Below are 18,968 nucleotides of genomic sequence, written 5' to 3' on the forward strand. Positions count from 1 at the left end.
CGAACCTAACGACAGACAGGGAGCAGTTTACAAGATCAAATGCTCGGACTGCCAGGCTTCCTACATTGGTGAGACTGCCAGAAACCTTAACACGAGACTGACTGAACACAAACGAGCCACGAGAAATGGTGATGCCAACAATCACATTGCTGTACATCATCAACTGACAAACCACAACATTGACTGGGACTCTGCTCAGTGCTTAACCTACAGTACAAACTATTTTCAACGACTGACTCTGGAAAGCTGGTACACTAACCTAGAACAAACGCCTCTTAACAGATGTCAACAACTACCGGCGCCTTACAAACGACTTATCCACGACAGAAACGAAACCGACAAACGGACTTCTAACAGACCGACTTAACAATACACGGACCAAAACCGACCTACTTGACTAACAATAGACGGATCGAAACCCACCAATGACTGATGACAAACTTTACACGAGTCTTTCAGCCAATACCATCATGGCTATACTGACCAATCACGTTCAACGGACCAGACTTATAAGATCATCGACTGACAAACACTATTCACTTGACTCTGAAGATGACTTTCGCTCAGGTTGTCGAAACGTCAGTCACCAACAACAGTTCTTTTCAGAACTACACTCACCCGGACGATCACACTATACGAACTATCTATCAATATTATTTGTCTTTCGCCTCATAAGCCGCCGTTTACAAGAAGTTTAACAATTTGCTGAGATCCTAACTGACCCAGAACTCTGTTAGCAGCCTTTAAAATCCTCCTCTTAATCGAGGATTCTCATCAAGAACTCGTTTAAGCTCAGTTCTGTTTTGATCTGTTGTGCACTCGCCATTATTCCACAGATTGCGTTACATTTGACAAATGCACATTCCAACGGGTAGGGGTAGGGTGGGTAGGAAGTGAAAATGTAACCGACATTAAAGCCATTTTGCGCATTTCTGTGGCTAAACTAGTTACATGTACTGGCTTTCCCAGAATGATTTGAACATGAGCTTCTGCTTGCAGGTATTTTCTAGTTTATTTTTGCAGGGAAGGGGGCCGGGGGGGGGGGGGTGTCGTGTATTAAAAAAGAAAAAAAGGAAAAAAGAAAACGATAGACAGTATCAAGTTAAAAGATTATGATCTGTGTATCGTGATCACCTTTATCAGTTCATCAGTGAGGCCCTATTAGGGATTTTCAGGAAACTGGATATTTGGGTAAAAAAATTAACAGGATGCAAGAAATTTAGGGGAAAAATTTATGGGGTAGAGCATGTTTAGATCAGATAAAGCGGGACAGTTGTCTCTTTCGCTGCCGGAAGTGCCATCAAATTTTGCAAAAGACAACAGACTGACGAATAGTGCGCAGGAAGCAATGATAAGCGACATTTTATTGAAACTTCTTACATTTTCTTAGCCGTTTCACTTTTGCATCAGAAAAGAAAATGCTCAGAAAATTATTGAAGGGCAGTTAAGGACGGTGCCTTCCATTTTAGGCATGGTTTAAAGGTCAGGCGCGCGCTTGGGTTGGAACTAGTGACGTAATTAACTACCCTACCAAGCGTGCGACTTAAAAAAAATCCTATTGTGACCGAAACAAATTTCGCACTAAAATTACGAGCCTGTACTAAAACCGGGATTACCAGAAAAGCAGCATATCGCTAAGCACTAACTGTGAACGGCTTCCAGCTGAAAAACTAGCTTTTATCGTTGGTTCCGTAAAAAACCAGACAATCTAACTGGGCTACGCCAATCGTATAATTTATTCCAGGATTCAAGATTATTCGATCTAAAGAGGTAATGCAAAATTCCATTGAGAAACCAAACAGACGATCGGAATATAAACGCAAACCTAAGTTACATTGTTTTAAGTCTGAGTTACAGTACTAAACTTACTTCTTTGACGATGTCCAATCAGATTGTTTTACGGTTTGTCCAGGTCAGGAAACAGATAAACAGATTTGAAAACAGCAGAAAACGGGTCAGCAAAACAGGTCAGCAACGAACGTGTTCACAGTGGAAATATCTGCGACAAAAAAAAAACTTATCCAAGCTCAAAGGTCAATTGACCGTATCGGTTACGCGGCTAAATGCCAATCAAAAGGTATTTACGAAATCAAACGTCAATCAAATGTTAATTGTTCATATATTAACGGAACATTCTCCGCCCCGATAAGGGCGTAGTCCTTATCTTATCAGCTGTTCGTTCAGTCGTCACCTTCTACAGGGTGAACGACTGCAATCTTTGTAACTGGACGGCTGTACACTCCTGTGGCTGTTCTGACTTAACGTTACGAACTCGTCCATCTGGTCCAGGATAAACTTCGATTATTCGGCCCACTGCCCACTTGCCTCTTACTGCATTTTGCTCAGCCACTGTTACTATGTCATTAACTTGTACGTTTCGCTTCTCCACGTGCCACTTCTTTCTCGGCACTAGGGCAGGAAATACGTCCCTAGTCCAACGCTTCCAGAACGAGTCGACAATTTTTTACACGAACTCCACTCGTCTGCGTGGGTTTCTTGTGTCTTTGAACGGACCTTGTGGTACTTCTGGTGTTGCTCTTCCAAGGAGCATGTCGTTCGGACACAGGTAGGCTCCGTAATCTGGATCAGTGGGAATGCGACCGATGGGGCGTTGATTCACTAAGTTTGCAACTTCTAAAAGACAGCTGTACAGCTCAAAAGGCGTTAGAAGTTGCTCGCCAATTGCTATTGCTATTTTACAGCTCTTTACAAGGGCTTCTGCACATCCATTTTGGTGTGGCGCAGCTGGTGCAATGAAGATCCACTGAATTTTCTTTTCCCCGCAGAACTCACGTAATTGATTGGCATCTAGACCTTCCACCATCTCTCTCATCTGTGAACCGTTATCGCTTAGCATTACTGCCGGGTAGCCTCTGATTGAAAAGAATCTTCTTAGGACGTGCATAAACTCCATTGTAGTTAGGTCAACTGCTAATTCCAGATGGACAGCTCTTGTGTTTAAACAGGTAAAGATGACGCCATAGTGCTTAGCCGTCTTGTTTCTCCCGATTCTTACGCTGTAAGGACCAAAGTAATCGCAGGCGGTATAGTGGAACGGCGGCGTGTTTGGTGCTAAGCGGGGAACAGGGAGGTCTGCCATAAGTTGCGTTTCAGCCTTGTGTGCCAATTCACGGCAGAATGCACACTTGAATTTCACAGATTTGCTTAACTTGTTCGCCTTCAAGATCCAAAACTTTCTCCTGGTCTTGCCTGTCGTAACTGCCACCTCGGTGTGTCCGTGCTGATGGACGTGTCTTGTTACCAGCAAAGAGATCCAGTGGTCACTTGGAAGAAGGACGGGGTGTCTTGTCTCATATGACACGATAGCTTCGTCCACTCTTCCTCCAACTCTTATTACTCCGTTTTCATCTTTGAACGGGCTGAGAGATTTGAAATCACCTCTTTCTAGGCGGCTGTGCAAGGTTGACTGTGCTTGCTTTATCCAGTAAATCTCTGCTTGCTGAAGCTCTTCAGGGGCCAGCGGTCCTTCCTTTCCGTCTTGATCGTATTTTCTCAGTCGTATTTTCACCGCTAGTCTGCGTATTCGTGCCGTCACGCGGATTAGTTTTCTCCAGCTGGAGAACTTGGACGGATCGATCGCATCTTTAGCTTTCTGTGTTGCAGCTGCGGTCAGTATCCGTGCTTGTCGACGTTCCATGTCTTCATCTGAGCTTGGCGAAGCGATCTTAATCGGCCACCGACTTTCTGCTAAGTACAAGAAATCCGGGCTATTCATCCATCTGCCCTGCAGTTCATCAACAGAGATCCCTCGTGACAGGTCGTCAGCTACATTATCCTCACTGGGGATGTGCTTCCACTGGCTTGGATCTGAGTTACTCTGAATTTCTCCCACTCTGGAGGATACGAACGGTTTGAAGCTGCGAGACGGACTTTGAATCCAGGCCAAGGTGATAGTGCTGTCGGTGAAGAACTTAACATCTTGAAACTGTATCCTAGTTTCCTCCTGAATGGTTTTGGCTAGGCGGGTTGCGAGAATGGCTGCCTGTAGCTCCAAGCGCGGGATCGTGAGCTGTTTCAGCGGTGCTACTCGGGACTTCGCTGCGATAAACTTGACTGAGTAAGTGTCATCCTTTCTTTGGCGTTCGTAGGCACATGCTCCGAATGCGTCTTGCGATGCGTCAGCGAAAACACACAGCATTGGCGGATCCACGGCTTTGTCTGTAGTTAAACATCTTTCGAAGAACACATTGTCCAACTCTTTCATTTCTTTGAACAAAGAGATCCACTGATCCTGAACTGCGACTGGTACCTCATCGTCCCAGTCTAATCCCAACTGCCACAGTTTTTGCAGCCCTATCTTCGCCCTGATTATGAATGCTGCAGCGAATCCAATCGGATCGTAAATTCGAGCCACCTGGCTTAAGATCATTCTCTTCGTCATCTTCAAAGGTACAGGGTTTGGTCTGTCGTCTAGCTTTAGCAACTCTGTCGTCACTCGGAAGTAGAACTCGTCTGTTCGAAAGTTCCACAGGGTTCCCGGGACTTTCTCCTCGTTTCCTTGAAATAGATTCATCTCCTTCTCTGTGTCACTGTTTTCTTTCTCTTCAAGCATCTCGTTGGAAATCCATCCTTTAACTTTGAATCCTCCAGTCTTCAAGACCTTGTCAATATCTGTCGTTAATTTTCGGGCTTCATGTACTGTGTCTACGGAATCGCAGATGTCATCCATGTACACGTTGTTTGTGAGGACTTCAGCTACCTCTGGGTAGTCTACCTTGTTCTCTTGAGCTGTTTTCCTCAGGGCTATTTGCGCCATAGCGGGTGCAGGCTTGTCCCCAAATGTGAGAACAGTTTTGAGGTAGATGTCAGGATCTCTGTCCGTTTCCATGTTTCTCCAGAGAAAGCGATGCACATGTTGATCCCTCTCGGGAATTAGGATCCTATGATACATCTTGGAGATGTCTCCCATAACTGCGACTTTCTTCCCTCTGAATCGTAAGATAACTCCAAATATGCCGTTTAAAAGATCGGGACCTTTCTTCCAGTAATCATTCAGAGTATGTCCTTGAAATACAGAAGATGAATTGAAAACAATTCGAACAGGAGTGCTCTTCTTGTCTGGCCTCAGCACGGCGCGATGAGGAATGTAGTGAACAGGTCCTTGATACGCGTTTTGTTCTTCCTTGGACAGCTTTCGCGCAAATTTCATGCTTTCCATTTCTTCCATCTGTTTGCAGTAGGCTTCGACTTGTTCAGGATTTCTTTTCAGGCGTCGTTCTGTTGACTCTAGGCGTTTCATTGCCAAATCTTTGTTGTCTGGGAGCAGGGTGGGGTCTTTTCTCCAGGGGTATGGAATCATCCATTGACTTCCAACTTTGATACATGTTTCCTCTATTAGCTTAGCTTCTTCTCTTTCTGTTTGAGACAGTTTGTCTGCATCGCAGACACAGGGTTTCACGGCCACACCCATAGTCTCTGTTGTCCAGAAGTCAGTTAAGTCTATTGGTGAGGCGTACTTGACGTGTAATATGCTTGTTATGTCACAGATCTGCTCTGGTTTTCCTCCAAAAACTACCCATCCAAGTAGCGACTTGCGAGCTAGTAGATGGTCCACTTGTCTCGTTTCACCAGCATGCATACGTGCGTGATCAATACCGATTAGCAGATCCACATGTCCCTTGCCGCGGCGAAATCTCGAAGCCAAGAAGCTCCGGTAAGTGCGAAGTTTTCACTGTTGGGATTTTATCACTGATGCTCTGAATGCCGATTGCTTTAACGGTAAAACGCTTGCCGGTGTCTATGCAGGTTAGCTGAAGTTTGTATTCTTTGGTTTTCATTGACTCTTCCTCCCCGCCAACTTTAGTAATTGTTATGGAAACATCCTTTCCCTTCAAGCCGAGAGTTTCTGCGGTATCTTGACGAATAAGGCTTACTTGAGCGCCAGAGTCAAGAAGAACATTTCCACATTTAAGTAGGCCGTTAGCGCTGCCGATGTTTGCGGAGAGGACTGGGAGAATAGCTTCTTTCGTATTGACTGATGTAGCGACGCTAATCTTGACAGTATTGCTCTTATGAAGCAGCTGATGGTGATGTTGTGGACACCGCATTCCATTCTCCAGCTTTGCGCACTGTTGTTTGCGCCTGCAGTTATCTACAGTGTGTCCCCTTCCGGCCCTCTTGAAACAGCTGAAGCACAGGTGATTTGTCTTTGCAGTTGCGATACGGTCATCAATGCTGAGAGCTGCAAACTTCGGACATTGATCGGGCCAGTGGGATGAAGTTTTGCACAGCCAACATTTGTGCCAGACAGGTTTGCCGTCATTAGATGTGAAGTGATTCACGTGGCGTCTTCCAGATGAGCCCACTCTGATAGGAGCTGTGGCACGCATGCGTGACTTCATTTCCACGTTCATCCAGTTCATCAACGCTTCCAGGGTAGCAGGCTTCTTTTCTCTCTCCAGATCTCTCGCCCAGACCTTTCTGTCGTCAGAGCACATCTTTCGTTCGATAATGGAAAGCATATGACTGTTGTCCATATCACTAGGGAGACCAACTTCTTTCAGGGTATTATAACATCTCTTGACTAGATGTACCAGGTCGCAAAATCGCGCATCTTCCCCTTCCTGCAAGGCTTTAAATTGGACGATATCCTGGGTCACAGTGTCTGACACAAATCTCGGGTCGCCATAGATCGAGTCCAAACATTCCCAGGCGGCGTCATAATCACTTCCGATACCTTTGATCAGTTCTAGCGGCTTATCTCTCAGGCATGTACGCAGGAGCGTTAGTGCATCTCTCTTTGTGTATTTTGCTTCTGTTGCGTGTTTGAAGTCAGAGCGGAAAATTGCATAATCTCTTACATTCCCAGCGAAAACAGGCAGTTTTGGTTTTTCGAGCTTAAACGTGCACGCGCCAGCTTGACTTGTATCACTAGTGGTTTCTTTGTTTATTGCGGGATTTTGCTTGTCATCGGCCTTTTGAACACTGTTAATTTCTTTATCTGAAGTGCCTTCAGCTTTTCCGGCGTTAATTTCTGGGAGTGTTTGGCTAATTGGTTGAATATTTGTCATTCCAGAGGTGTGCGGCTCTTCGCTTGGGCTAGGTGTTGGAGGCTGCATATTTGGAATTCCTTCATTATCGGGTACTTCATCGGTTAATGCGCTCTCCTTTCCTTTACTTAAGTCACCATTCTCAGCTGAATCGTTCGAACAACACTGCTCAACACTTTCAATGAACATTTTCGCGTCTACTTCTAGCCTCATGAAAATTTCTTGGCATTCAGAGAGCCATTTTTCTTCAGTTTCATACGCTTCATCATCTTCGATGTGCTTGGCATAATCCTCATGCTTAGCCACTAAGTTCTCATACGCTCCCTGAAGCTTAATTATGGCTTGTCTTACCTCATTAGGAGGCCTTTTGTACTCAACTGCATGTACCAACGCTTTTCCAACTCGTGTAAAGTTCGATTTGGCAGTAGGTCGGTCGGTCTTGGCTTGTTTTACCGCCGCTTCATCCATGACCGTGTGCGTTTCTGTGGATCAGCGCAGAGGTTTTCTTCATCCAGCCAAGAAATCGAATGAAATGGTTCCGTAAAAAACCAAACAGACAATCTAACTGGGCTACGCCAATCGTATAATTTATTCCAGGATTCAAGATTATTCGATCTAAAGAGGTAATACAAAATTCCATTGAGAAACCAAACAGACGATCGGAATATAGATCAGTTAGAGCGGTTTTCAGTTGAGTGTCGAAAGTAATTAGACAATTACTTTGGGTTTGGTTTTGGTTTTACTACAGTTCGAGATTAGCTGAGAAGTCTAATTGGTAAGTAGTTGTAAAATCTTAAAAGTTGTTGTCACTGACTTAAAAATCTTAAAATAGACGTTTCGGCTAGAATACTATAACCTTCTTCAGTGATGAAATGAATGTTAATGACGTCTAAATGTAAATGAGATGTTTATAAGAATGTGAGGAACTCGCTAGGGATTAATTTAGCATTTTGTAAATGTCTGGAATATGCGCGTGGTCATTAATTGAGTTCGGTTCGCGAATGGAATGCCACGCTTCCAAGAACAATCTACGCGACCACAAGGGACAGCGGTCTATGACCTTGACATTATTAAAATCAAATTCGTGGTTGTTTTTCATACAGTGTTGCGCCAAAAGAGAGTTCTTGTCACATGTGAGGACGGCTCTTTTATGTTCTTTTGTTCTGGATCTCAGTGCTATAGATGTTTGAATCCGAACACACGGTTTCGATCCACCAAGACAAACTTCAAAGACTTCTATCCAACCTCCCCGATAACCGCCCAGATAACCGCCCAGATAACCGCTCGGATAACAGTGGGAATGACCCAACAGAGAGATGGGTGGTGAATATATCCAACAAGCCTCTGAGCGAGTTAGACAAAACAGCACTGAGCTATGGTTTCAACTTCACGATTACACCAACGAAGTTGGAAGCGTTTTCTACAAACAAATATTCGGCTGTCCCATGGGTTCACCTGTAAGCGCCATCTTGGCAAATTTGGTGATGGAACACGTCGAAGAGAGAGCGTTAAGTACTGCACCACACCCCCCTAAGTGGTGGTACAGACATGTCGACGATAGCCATGTTTGCCTCGCCCGTGAGCATCTCACTGAATTTCACTCCCATCTTAACTCGATCAACCAGCACATCAAATTCACAGTCGAAGAAGAGAGTGATAGATCCATCGCATTCCTCGACACGAAGACAACTAGAAATACTGATGGATCAATTAAAAGCAGTGTTTACAGAAAAGCAACCCATACCGACAAGTATCTCCATTTCAACTCTCACCACCCTTTGCAACACAAACGCTCAGTGGTCAGAACCCTTCTTGACAGAGCAAAGAATATTCCGTCGACTGACGAAGACAAAATATCCGAAGTACAACACGTGGTGGACGCACTCAAAACCAATGGTTACACGGACCAATTCTTAAAAAGCTGCCAAAGAACCAAACCACCTAAAGCATTAAATCAGCCCCAAAATAATCAGCTTCAAAGCCACAGAGGCTTTGTTACTTTGCCATATTTTCAAGGAATCTCTAAAAAATTGCAAGAACTTTAGGACAATTCGACGTAAATGTTGCTCATAAACCCGTCAAGACGGTTGGTTCGATCCTGAAGAAACCGCAGGATAAATTCGATCAAGACCTGTCAACTGGTGTCGTGTATAAAATCAATTGTAAAAACTGTGAAAAACTTTACAACGGTCAAACATCCAGAGCACTGAGATCCAGAACAAAAGAACATAAAAGAGCCGTCCTCACATGTGACAAGAACTCTCTTTTGGCGCAACACTGTATGAAAAACAACCACGAATTTGATTTTAATAATGTCAAGGTCATAGACCGCTGTCCCTTGTGGTCGCGAACCGAACTCAATTAATGACCACGCGCATATTCCAGACATTTACAAAATGCTAAATTAATCCCTAGCGAGTTCCTCACATTCTTATAAACATCTCATTTACATTTAGACGCCATTAACATTCATTTCATCACTGAAGAAGGTTATAGTATTCTAGATGAAACGTCTATTTTAAGATTTTTAAGTCAGTGACAACAACTTTTAAGATTTTATTACTATGCCTGACTACAGTATTGGTAAGTAGTTGGTTTTAGTTTCGGTTTTACGACACTCAATTGAAAACCACTCTAACATCATTATTATTTAGTTCAACAATTGGAACCCTCTTAACATTACCATATACCTTTAGAGGTGTCTCACACAAAAGGGATGTAGTGCATCCGATTTAATCTGTAGACACTGTATGTAAACCCCATATCAAATTAAAACTTATAGAGCTGGCTATCAAACTATACCAAGGACTTTCAAATAAAATGAATTGCCAAATTTTTCTAGACATTTTAGTGCTGACGTCCAAATCATTATTATTATTATTATCACATTTTGAAAGCTACACGTACAAGTCAAAGCGAACTTTGTTTCTTGTTAATTTAATTTGTTTCTCAGTTTCTCGACACAAAACACTAAAAAAATTTCCTGTGTGTTACCATATTAAATCACAGTAAAAAGTTACAGAACATTTCCAAAACAGGATTAAAGAATGGTGGAGTGATCATTCAAAAATCACTCTCAGAGAAAAAATATTTCAAAATAAAAATTAACAGAGATGGATGATAAACTAGCTACTGTCCAAAATTTGAAGCAGACTCACTTTGACTTAGCTTTCAAAAAGTGATTGGATGCTCACATAGAGAAACCCTGAAAAATTTGGCAATTCATTTTATTTCAAAATTCTTGGTATACATGTACGTGTAGATTGATAGCCAGCTTTATTGGCGTCAATTAGACATGCTAAATGGTGTGGGTGCAAGACACTCTGGAAGATATAGGGTAACCTCACGACAAAGAGCTGAAAATTCAAACCAAGACCTGCGATCAACACTAAGTGTTGACAGGATTGATGACCAAAAGGTTTTACAGTCACATTGGGAAAGCTACACTGTAAGCACCTGGGTTTCTAGTGCATGCAAAAACATACTTAAGATGCCTTTGAGAGAAGAGAGAGTTGTGTTGCACATTAATCTAGTTTACAGTGCAAACAAAGTATGAAAGGATGTGAGGGCCAGAGTTTGTGGGCTTAAAAACGTTAAGAGTCACTGACTGAAAATATCGAGAATGGCTGGCCAGGTTAGAAAAATCGAAAATCCTGAAACTTTGCCTAAAGAACCCTTTTAGGTAGCCACTTTCGAAAATATTATTCCGATTTTCTTAGAATTTAAAGTCTTCGAGAAATTCGCAAAAAACGAAAATAGAGCTTTTTGCCTCATTAAATATGCAAAAAACATCTGGAAAATTGACAAAGTTCTCGGTATTCGCATTGAAACAATTTACAAAACTAGAACTCGGGGTAAACCTAGCATAAGAACTTTACTTTTCTTCTATCTAACAATAGAAAGTTTGAAATTTTTCAAGCATTTTGAAGGATTCTGTCGACCGTTGAAGAATTGCCTTTTCAAGCCCCTATGAAAACGGCAAAAATTGCGTAGTTTTACGGGCTTAAAACGCATCTTGGTATGTCCGATACGGAACTAAAACAAGTACTGTGCAAACGAGTGTCGTTTCTACTATAATAATATGGAAAAACATTTCTGGGCAATCGAGGTTCACACAGGTAAAATGCAAAAGTTCGCGACAGTCTCTTCTCAAATTTGCATAATGCGGTATGTTCAGAGAACTCTATTGTTGAACACTCTAGTCTGTTTTTGTTCCATTTGTGGGCCATGCTTTGTGGGAAATATACAAAAAGATGGTTGATCCATGTCGTTATTACAACATTGTTTCATTATTTCAGACAAGATACAAAAAAGCTATAGATAAAGCCCAAAATATAAGTTCAAAGTTGCATAGATTGAACACGCTACATGTATTACGTGACTGGCGTCACGTAAGATATATTTTCAGTTAGCTCCAATTGGAATTCCTCGATTATTGAGGTTTAGACACTTGCTTATAATAGAAGCATATGGGGGTTTGTCTTTCCCGTCTATACACACTCGATTAGCCTGCAAATATTCGAAAGGAGACTAGTCTTTTAAAGTAAATTTTAGCATGTCTCGAATTAATTAAATACACGAAATGAAACGAAGAGGTTTTATTAACGTGATCCAGCCAGACCAAGGAAGCAAGTTTTCTTGAAAAATAGAGTAAAACTGTTTGAAATCGATCCCGCGATCTGACCTTGGTTGGAATTCGGCCTAGTCCAAACGTCGCGTTTCTGCCATTCCGACCTGATAAATTTGTCCCGGCAGTGGCAATGACAAGAAAACAGCGGTGATTCCAAACGTCGAGTTCAATCAGTCGCGCAAAAGATCGGAAGACGCCTGCTTTGCTGAAGGCCACTTTAAATGCTACAAATATTAGCATCGGCAGTTAATGCAGCAGGCTATGAATTCAGTTCGGCACGGTACGTATGAGCACGCCGAAGCCAAGTCGCCCTACACGGCATGCAAACTTTATTCATTCCCCCGCGGAGGAGAGGGGAGACTCATATAAAATAACGGGGGTGCTCGTCGTACAGGAGTTAATCTTCAAAAGGTCCACCGCGAGAGCTTTTGCGGTACCTTTTACGGGGATTGAGCCGAAAAATATGACAGGGGATAATGTGTTATGTAAACGGTTGTCAGTTTAACCATCGAATTTCCCTCTTTCTTTATTATTTGGAAACTATTAAGGCTAAGTAATTGAAGACACCAACAGCGACAAAAAACACTGTTAGAAATATATCGAGTAGTCATTCTATGAAGAGACTTTTCAGTTTTCGTCAATTATGCAAAAAAAGTTCACCTAGCCTTAAAAACGTTTGTGTTTGCTGGCGTGCGTTCTTACTGCCCAGATTTTTTGTTCGAAATACTGATTGAAGAAGACCAATAGTTAATCAAAGTATTTATTTCGACCCGATATTGGGCAAACTAAAACGTCTTTTAAGCCCGTAAAATTACGCAATTTTTGCCGTTTCCATAGGGGCTTGAATTCTTCGACAGTCGACGGAACTCCTCAAAATTTAATTTAATATAAAGCGCGGCTTTCAATATGCTTAGTTGATCCGGTGTTCTAGTCTTGTGAATTGTTTCAATGCGAATACCGAGAACTTCGACTCAAGCGCGGCAGTAGCACGACGTATGAAACCATGCATGCACTCAGTTCGGCAGCCGCGACTACTTATAGCACGGCAGGCCTAATGCCTTCCGCACGGCAGTAGCGCGACTTGGCCTCGAATGGCCTGCTCTTTGCCATGCACGTGCTGAACTGAACCAGGGACGGCGGAGCCGGGGTGGCGGCTTAAGGCCCCCCCCCCCCCCCCCTCCCCTCCACTTTTTACCACGATGACAGTTTATTTAGTTTTAGTATGAGGTACAAATGAAGAAATAAAGAAGAAGGAAAAGAAAACGAAAAACAGTCTGGTTGACTACAGATTTACCAAGAATTTACAAAGCTACAACCTCGTACCAAATCTGTAGGAAGCTTTTCATGTTTACATAGTTTTAACCTTTCCGCAGCGTGCACTTCCTTCCCACACACGGGGGAACTTGTGTAAAAGCGCAGGTCAGTCAGTACTAAGGCCGTGATATATCATGGAGGGTTGAGAAAGATGTATCAAGCTCACAATACCTTCAAAATATATTGCTGTAAATGCACTAAAGGTACCGGTCATTTTACAGTTCATCCACTAGGTTGATTTTTTTAAGAACTACACCATGGTGAATGTCAAAAATACCATTTCCAAGCCCGTAGATTTAAAATGTTTTTTGGGGGGAGGGTGCCCCTAGATCCCTCTACAAACTTACGCCGGCACCGCTCGTTTTCAAGCAACCCCACCACCTCCTCCCCCCTCCCCCCCTTCCTTCCCTTGATAAACGACTCCGCCGTTCCTGTGAATTTATATCCTGCTGCATCAAGCTGCAGTTGCTTTCTAGCATTTAAAAATGTCTTCAGCAAAGCAAACTTCTTCCGATCTTCTGCGCGACTGAATTAAATTCGACGTTTGAATCTTTTATAGCTTTTTCTCATGCCACTGCCGGGCCAAATTTATTTGAGGTCGGAACGGGAGAAGCACGATGTTTGGACTAGGCCGAATTCCAACCAAGATGAGATCGCGGGGTAGACATCAAACAGTCTTACTCTATTTTTCAAGAAAACCTACTTTCTTGGTCTAGCTGGATCACGCTAATAAAACCTCTTCGTTTCATTTCGTGTATTTAATTAATTCGAGACATGCTAAAATTTACTTTAAAAGACTAGTCTCCTTTCGAATATTTGCAGGCTAATCGAGTGTGTATAGACGGGAAAGACAAACCCCCATATGCTTCTATTATAAGCAAGTGTCTAAACCTCAATAATCGAGGAATTCCAATTGGAGCTAACTGAAAATATATCTTACGTGACGCCAGTCACGTAATACATGTAGCGTGTTCAATCTATGCAACTTTGAACTTATATTTTGGGCTTTATCTATAGCTTTTTTGTATCTTGTCTGAAATAATGAAACAATGTTGTAATAACGACATGGATCAACCATCTTTTTGTATATTTCCCACAAAGCATGGCCCACAAATGGAACAAAAACAGACTAGAGTGTTCAACAATAGAGTTCTCTGAACATACCGCATTATGCAAATTTGAGAAGAGACTGTCGCGAACTTTTGCATTTTACCTGTGTGAACCTCGATTGCCCAGAAATGTTTTTCCATATTATTATAGTAGAAACGACACTCGTTTGCACAGTACTTGTTTTAGTTCCGTATCGGACATACCAAGATGCGTTTTAAGCCCGTAAAACTACGCAATTTTTGCCGTTTTCATAGGGGCTTGAAAAGGCAATTCTTCAACGGTCGACAGAATCCTTCAAAATGCTTGAAAAATTTCAAACTTTCTATTGTTAGATAGAAGAAAAGTAAAGTTCTTATGCTAGGTTTACCCCGAGTTCTAGTTTTGTAAATTGTTTCAATGCGAATACCGAGAACTTTGTCAATTTTCCAGATGTTTTTTGCATATTTAATGAGGCAAAAAGCTCTATTTTCGTTTTTTGCGAATTTCTCGAAGACTTTAAATTCTAAGAAAATCGGAATAATATTTTCGAAAGTGGCTACCTAAAAGGGTTCTTTAGGCAAAGTTTCAGGATTTTCGATTTTTCTAACCTGGCCAGCCATTCTCGATATTTTCAGTCAGTGACTCTTAAAAACAATTCAAGCAACAATGTTCAAGGTTACAGATTATGTTTCATTTTGCACCGACAAAGGTAGCCAAGCTCTAGAAGCCTTTTATTTTTTGCTAGATATGGTGCAAACTTTTTATGCATTAATAAATCCAATCAAAATTTTAGTATCAAATTTTCGGCTCTTAACCTGAAATGAGTGGCTAATAGTCATTTTTAACAAACAGAATGAACTGATTAGATAACTTCATGTAGATATGCAAACAAATTCCTCCTTAGGCTAATAACCTAAACGAGTGATAAAACTCAATTGTCAATATTTACCTTTGGAAGGAATATGGTTAGTACAGTGGAACTTTGATTTAACGAGCCTCTATATAACGAGGCCCTCAGTACAACAAATGATTTTCATGGCCCCGGTAATAGTAGACTATACGGAAAAGAACCTTGATACAAAACCCTGTTATAGTGAACATACTTTGCCAATTCCTTGGCACTTCATTATATCAAAGTTTCACTGTAGTTTGACATTACTATAGCAAATTGTCTTGAAATTTGTAGTGGTCATCAATGAAACAGGGTTTACATGTACCTTAATATAATGTATATATAAAATAACAGATGTCAAACTGATCAAATGTAGATTTGACTTGACATTTTATTACTATTTAGTTTTGTACTTCACAACTTGTGTGCAGTACTCATCAGATAAAATTGCCAAATGGGAATTTACATCATTACACTGATTTGAAATACACAAGCGACCACTGGAAATGTGATAGCTACAATAAGCAAATGCTTTTACAAACAAAGGAAAGTTGGAAATTAGGAATAAACTCTGTTATTATTGAAATACAAGAGAAGATTTAAAATTTAAAATTTAATATTTAACATTTTTGAGGAGGAATTTGTTTGCATGTCTACTTAACAATTAGACCCTTCGCTGTCAAGGGCTACGGGTCAATAGCCCATGAGGTGAAGCCGAATCGGCTATTGACCCGTGGCCCTTGACAGCGAAGGGTCTAATTGTTTTAGCATCACCCAACTAGTCGGACAGAAAAGGTAATAATAAAGTTAGCAAATGCAAGTTGAAGAAATATTTATTTGGGAATAAAACGAAAGAAAGCGTCACGCTCGATGGCGCCAATTTCGCTACTCGATGACTATTACTAATAGTCCCCTAGTAGCGTAGCCAATCAAAATGCAGGATTTGCATTAGTCCACTAGTTGGGTGATACTAAATGAAGTTATCTAATCAGTTCATTCTGTTTGCTCAGAGAGGCTAACTCAGGTTTACAAATAATAAAGTACTTCTCCCAGAGGCGCAGGTTACATCGATTAGAAGCGGGGTTATATGGGGCAGACTCCAACTGACTTTGACAATAAATCAAAGTTCAAAGTCACTTGAAAGATTTTGAAGCAAGCTACCCCATATAACCCCACTTCAAATCGATGTAACCTATGCCTCTGGGAGAAGTACCTTTGTAAACCTGAGTTAGCCTCTCTGAATAAATGGAATGAACTGATAACTTCATGTAGACACGCAAACAAATTCTTCCTGAAAAATGCTAAATTTTAACTTTTAAAGCTTCTGTTGTTACACAATAGTAACAGTGTTTATCTATAATTTCCAATTTTCCTTTTTTTTGTAAAAGCGTTCACTTATTGTAGCTATCATATTTCCAACGGTTGCATGTGTATTTCAAATCAGTGTAATGATGTAAATTCGCATTTGGCAATTTTATCTCATGAGTGCTGCACACAAGTTGTGTACTACGAAACTAAATAGTAATAAAATGTCAAGTCAGATCTACAGTTGCTCAGTTCGTCATCTGTTATAATCATGCTCTAGTTTACTACTGAGCACTCTGAAAACAGATCTCCAAATCACCTTGTTTATGTATAAAATATATAGAGACTGACTGGTGAAATGCCAAAATTTACTTGCCAATATAATTTTTCAAAAGCTCTTACAAAAATAAATCTTAAAAAGTCTCCATGGCCCCCTAAATAGTCATAAATACATACATTTATCTTGTAAGCCAGGGTTCTTCCTCACAGGTTTTCCTTTTTTTTCTTCAAATAAGGAGGCCAGGGATTATACATACATGTAAGGCATTACCAATTTTACTTCATCCTATGATTAAAATACAATACGCATAAAAGGTTAGTTAAGTTTATGTGTAAATCCACACTGGGAAACCTCAAATCAAGCTTGCAGTACTAAGGAAAATATCATAATAAATCAATCAGTAAATTTTACACAGTAGTTTGATTTAATGGTTTAATTCACCATCATTCCCATTGCTGTCCCTCTTGAAATCAAGGTTACATTAACTTCCAATGTATAACTTCTGTTTGATAAAGAAACATATACAACCAGAGGCAATTCCATACATCTTAAGCAAACATTACAACTGAACTTTACCCTGGAAGCTTAAGCTTAACTTACTCGTACGTACAAGACAACCCGGGAAGACAACAATGGCTTACGTTTTACTTGTTGTTTTTGACTCGTACCTCCGTATGTATCGATGTTTTCACCAGCTGTATGCCACCAAAAACTGCTTGAAATCGTGCACAGAGAAGAAGTGAAGGTAAACTGAATTTTGTCCGCCAAAGTAGAGTTTTTAAACAGTGAAAAAGGACCAAGAGATCGATGCAAGCTTCAACATTTCACACCTTTCAAAAAGGACGCCAAAAAAATGGCGCGAGAACCGAGAGAACCTGGTATCTAATGTGGAAAACCGCTGATGTAGGTCGTTTCTCTCATTTCGTTGCAAGTCGTTTCGAAACACATCTAAAGTCAATTTCGTTTCAAAAGTAACCTTGAGGGAAAAAAATCTGATTAAAGTATTTTCGACTTCGTAATACGTTTTGTGATTTCTTGTTCAAGCGTAATGCAATGTTGATATGATGGCAGGGAGTCGACTGAGGAAGCTATTGGGCGGCAGGTTTCTTTCACAGGTCACAGGTCACAGGTCACCAAAAAATATGCCAAACCGTCATGAAACAGATGCACACAAGTGCGTCCTAAGTGTAACTATAACGGCTCTTTTCTGAAAAAAAAACGCATAGGGGAAATCAGCTATAGCACTGAAATAAAAAAAAATTGATCCAACGAAAGCCAAGACTTATTTCTGTTGAAAACATAAATTGTTTGTAGCCTTTCAATATAACATGAAAACGAAAGAGGCTTACACTGATCCGTGAATTATGAATTATCATATAGTAGATTAACTTAGTAATAGTTCTAGTTAGCAATTAATTAAATAATTAATTTTATTGTAAGTCTAGGAATCGTAATCTAAACATTTTAATCGTAATTTTAAATTTTTAGTAAAGTTAAATTTAAATACACGACCCCACAAGCTTTTAGCTTTAATTATTATCGTGTTTAAATAAAGTTTATCTATCTATCTATCTATCTATCTATCTATCTATCTATCTATCTATCTATCTATCTATCTATCTATCTATGCATTTACTTACGCGTGATTTGTGAACCAACGACTTTTGCGGGAATAATTTTTCACTTTTTTCGGAGATTTTAGCATCATTAAAGCTCGTAAACTACACCAAACTAGATGTAAAACCTGCCCATTCTGCGCGCTTGCGGCTGGAAGACTGAGAAACTAACCACAGCGACGGTGAACCAGGAGGGCCTAGAATCTAGTCTGTCACGATGTGTCACACACGGCATTTCGATGCATCAAAATGGAGGGTTCTGTATGTTTTGAGAAACGTGGATAAAATTTGTATTTTTATGTGACACATGATTTAGCCTTTGCATGTTTACGTGAAAAGTGATTGCTTCTTTTTTTCTGTGAAGGTAAAACTGTTTTCGAATTTTTTGTGATGCGTGAAAAGGCCAATTACTTATGCGTGAAATTGTTTTCAGAGGAGGTATAGGGGACCCTCTTGTTTCTGTTTAGTACATACCCGTTGTAAAGATTTCAAAAAATGAGAGAAATAAAACAGTTCAATTTGCTATCATAATGAATTATCTTATTACGATAAAATATATTAACACTACATGTCTGAAAGCTACATTTCAACCCATTTCGTACATATACCACCCCTAGAATTTTTTTCATTAAAATTATACAGTAAAACATTTTAAGTTAGGGTTTGTTGCATGGAAACATCGATAAACCTCTTGGGAATCTCGGGTAATTGTTACATCGCGAGTTTTACTGAGTGTTTTGAGTGTGACCTGTGACCTGTGACCTGTGACCTGTGACCTGTGACCTGTGACCTGTGACCTGTGACCTGTGAAAGAAACCTGCCGGCTATCGGG

At 40.7% G+C, this 18,968-nt stretch overlaps 3 protein-coding genes across 3 annotated transcripts; all 3 read right to left on the reverse strand.

Annotated features, from left to right (window-relative positions):
• Positions 1–2,464: 2,464 nt before the first annotated feature.
• Positions 2,465–2,824, reverse strand: LOC145469326 (uncharacterized). Its single transcript, XM_081453008.1, has one exon. The coding sequence runs from the start codon at positions 2,822–2,824 to the stop codon at positions 2,465–2,467; it is 360 nt and encodes a 119-aa protein (XP_081309134.1).
• Positions 2,825–2,843: 19 nt separating this feature from the next.
• LOC145469304 (uncharacterized) lies at positions 2,844–5,599 on the reverse strand. Its single transcript, XM_081452983.1, has 2 exons — positions 3,017–5,599; positions 2,844–2,873 (listed from the first exon to the last, which is right to left on the reverse strand). Exons 1-2 carry the CDS (start codon positions 5,597–5,599, stop codon positions 2,844–2,846), a joined length of 2,613 nt encoding a protein of 870 aa, XP_081309109.1.
• A 10-nt stretch (positions 5,600–5,609) lies between these two features.
• LOC145469305 (uncharacterized) lies at positions 5,610–7,478 on the reverse strand. The gene has a single exon (XM_081452984.1). The coding sequence runs from the start codon at positions 7,476–7,478 to the stop codon at positions 5,610–5,612; it is 1,869 nt and encodes a 622-aa protein (XP_081309110.1).
• Between the last annotated feature and the right edge of the window lie 11,490 nt (positions 7,479–18,968).

This window comes from Orbicella franksi, chromosome 15 (genome assembly GCF_964199315.1).
Source record: "Orbicella franksi chromosome 15, jaOrbFran1.1, whole genome shotgun sequence".
Classification (NCBI taxonomy): domain Eukaryota; kingdom Metazoa; phylum Cnidaria; class Anthozoa; order Scleractinia; family Merulinidae; genus Orbicella; species Orbicella franksi.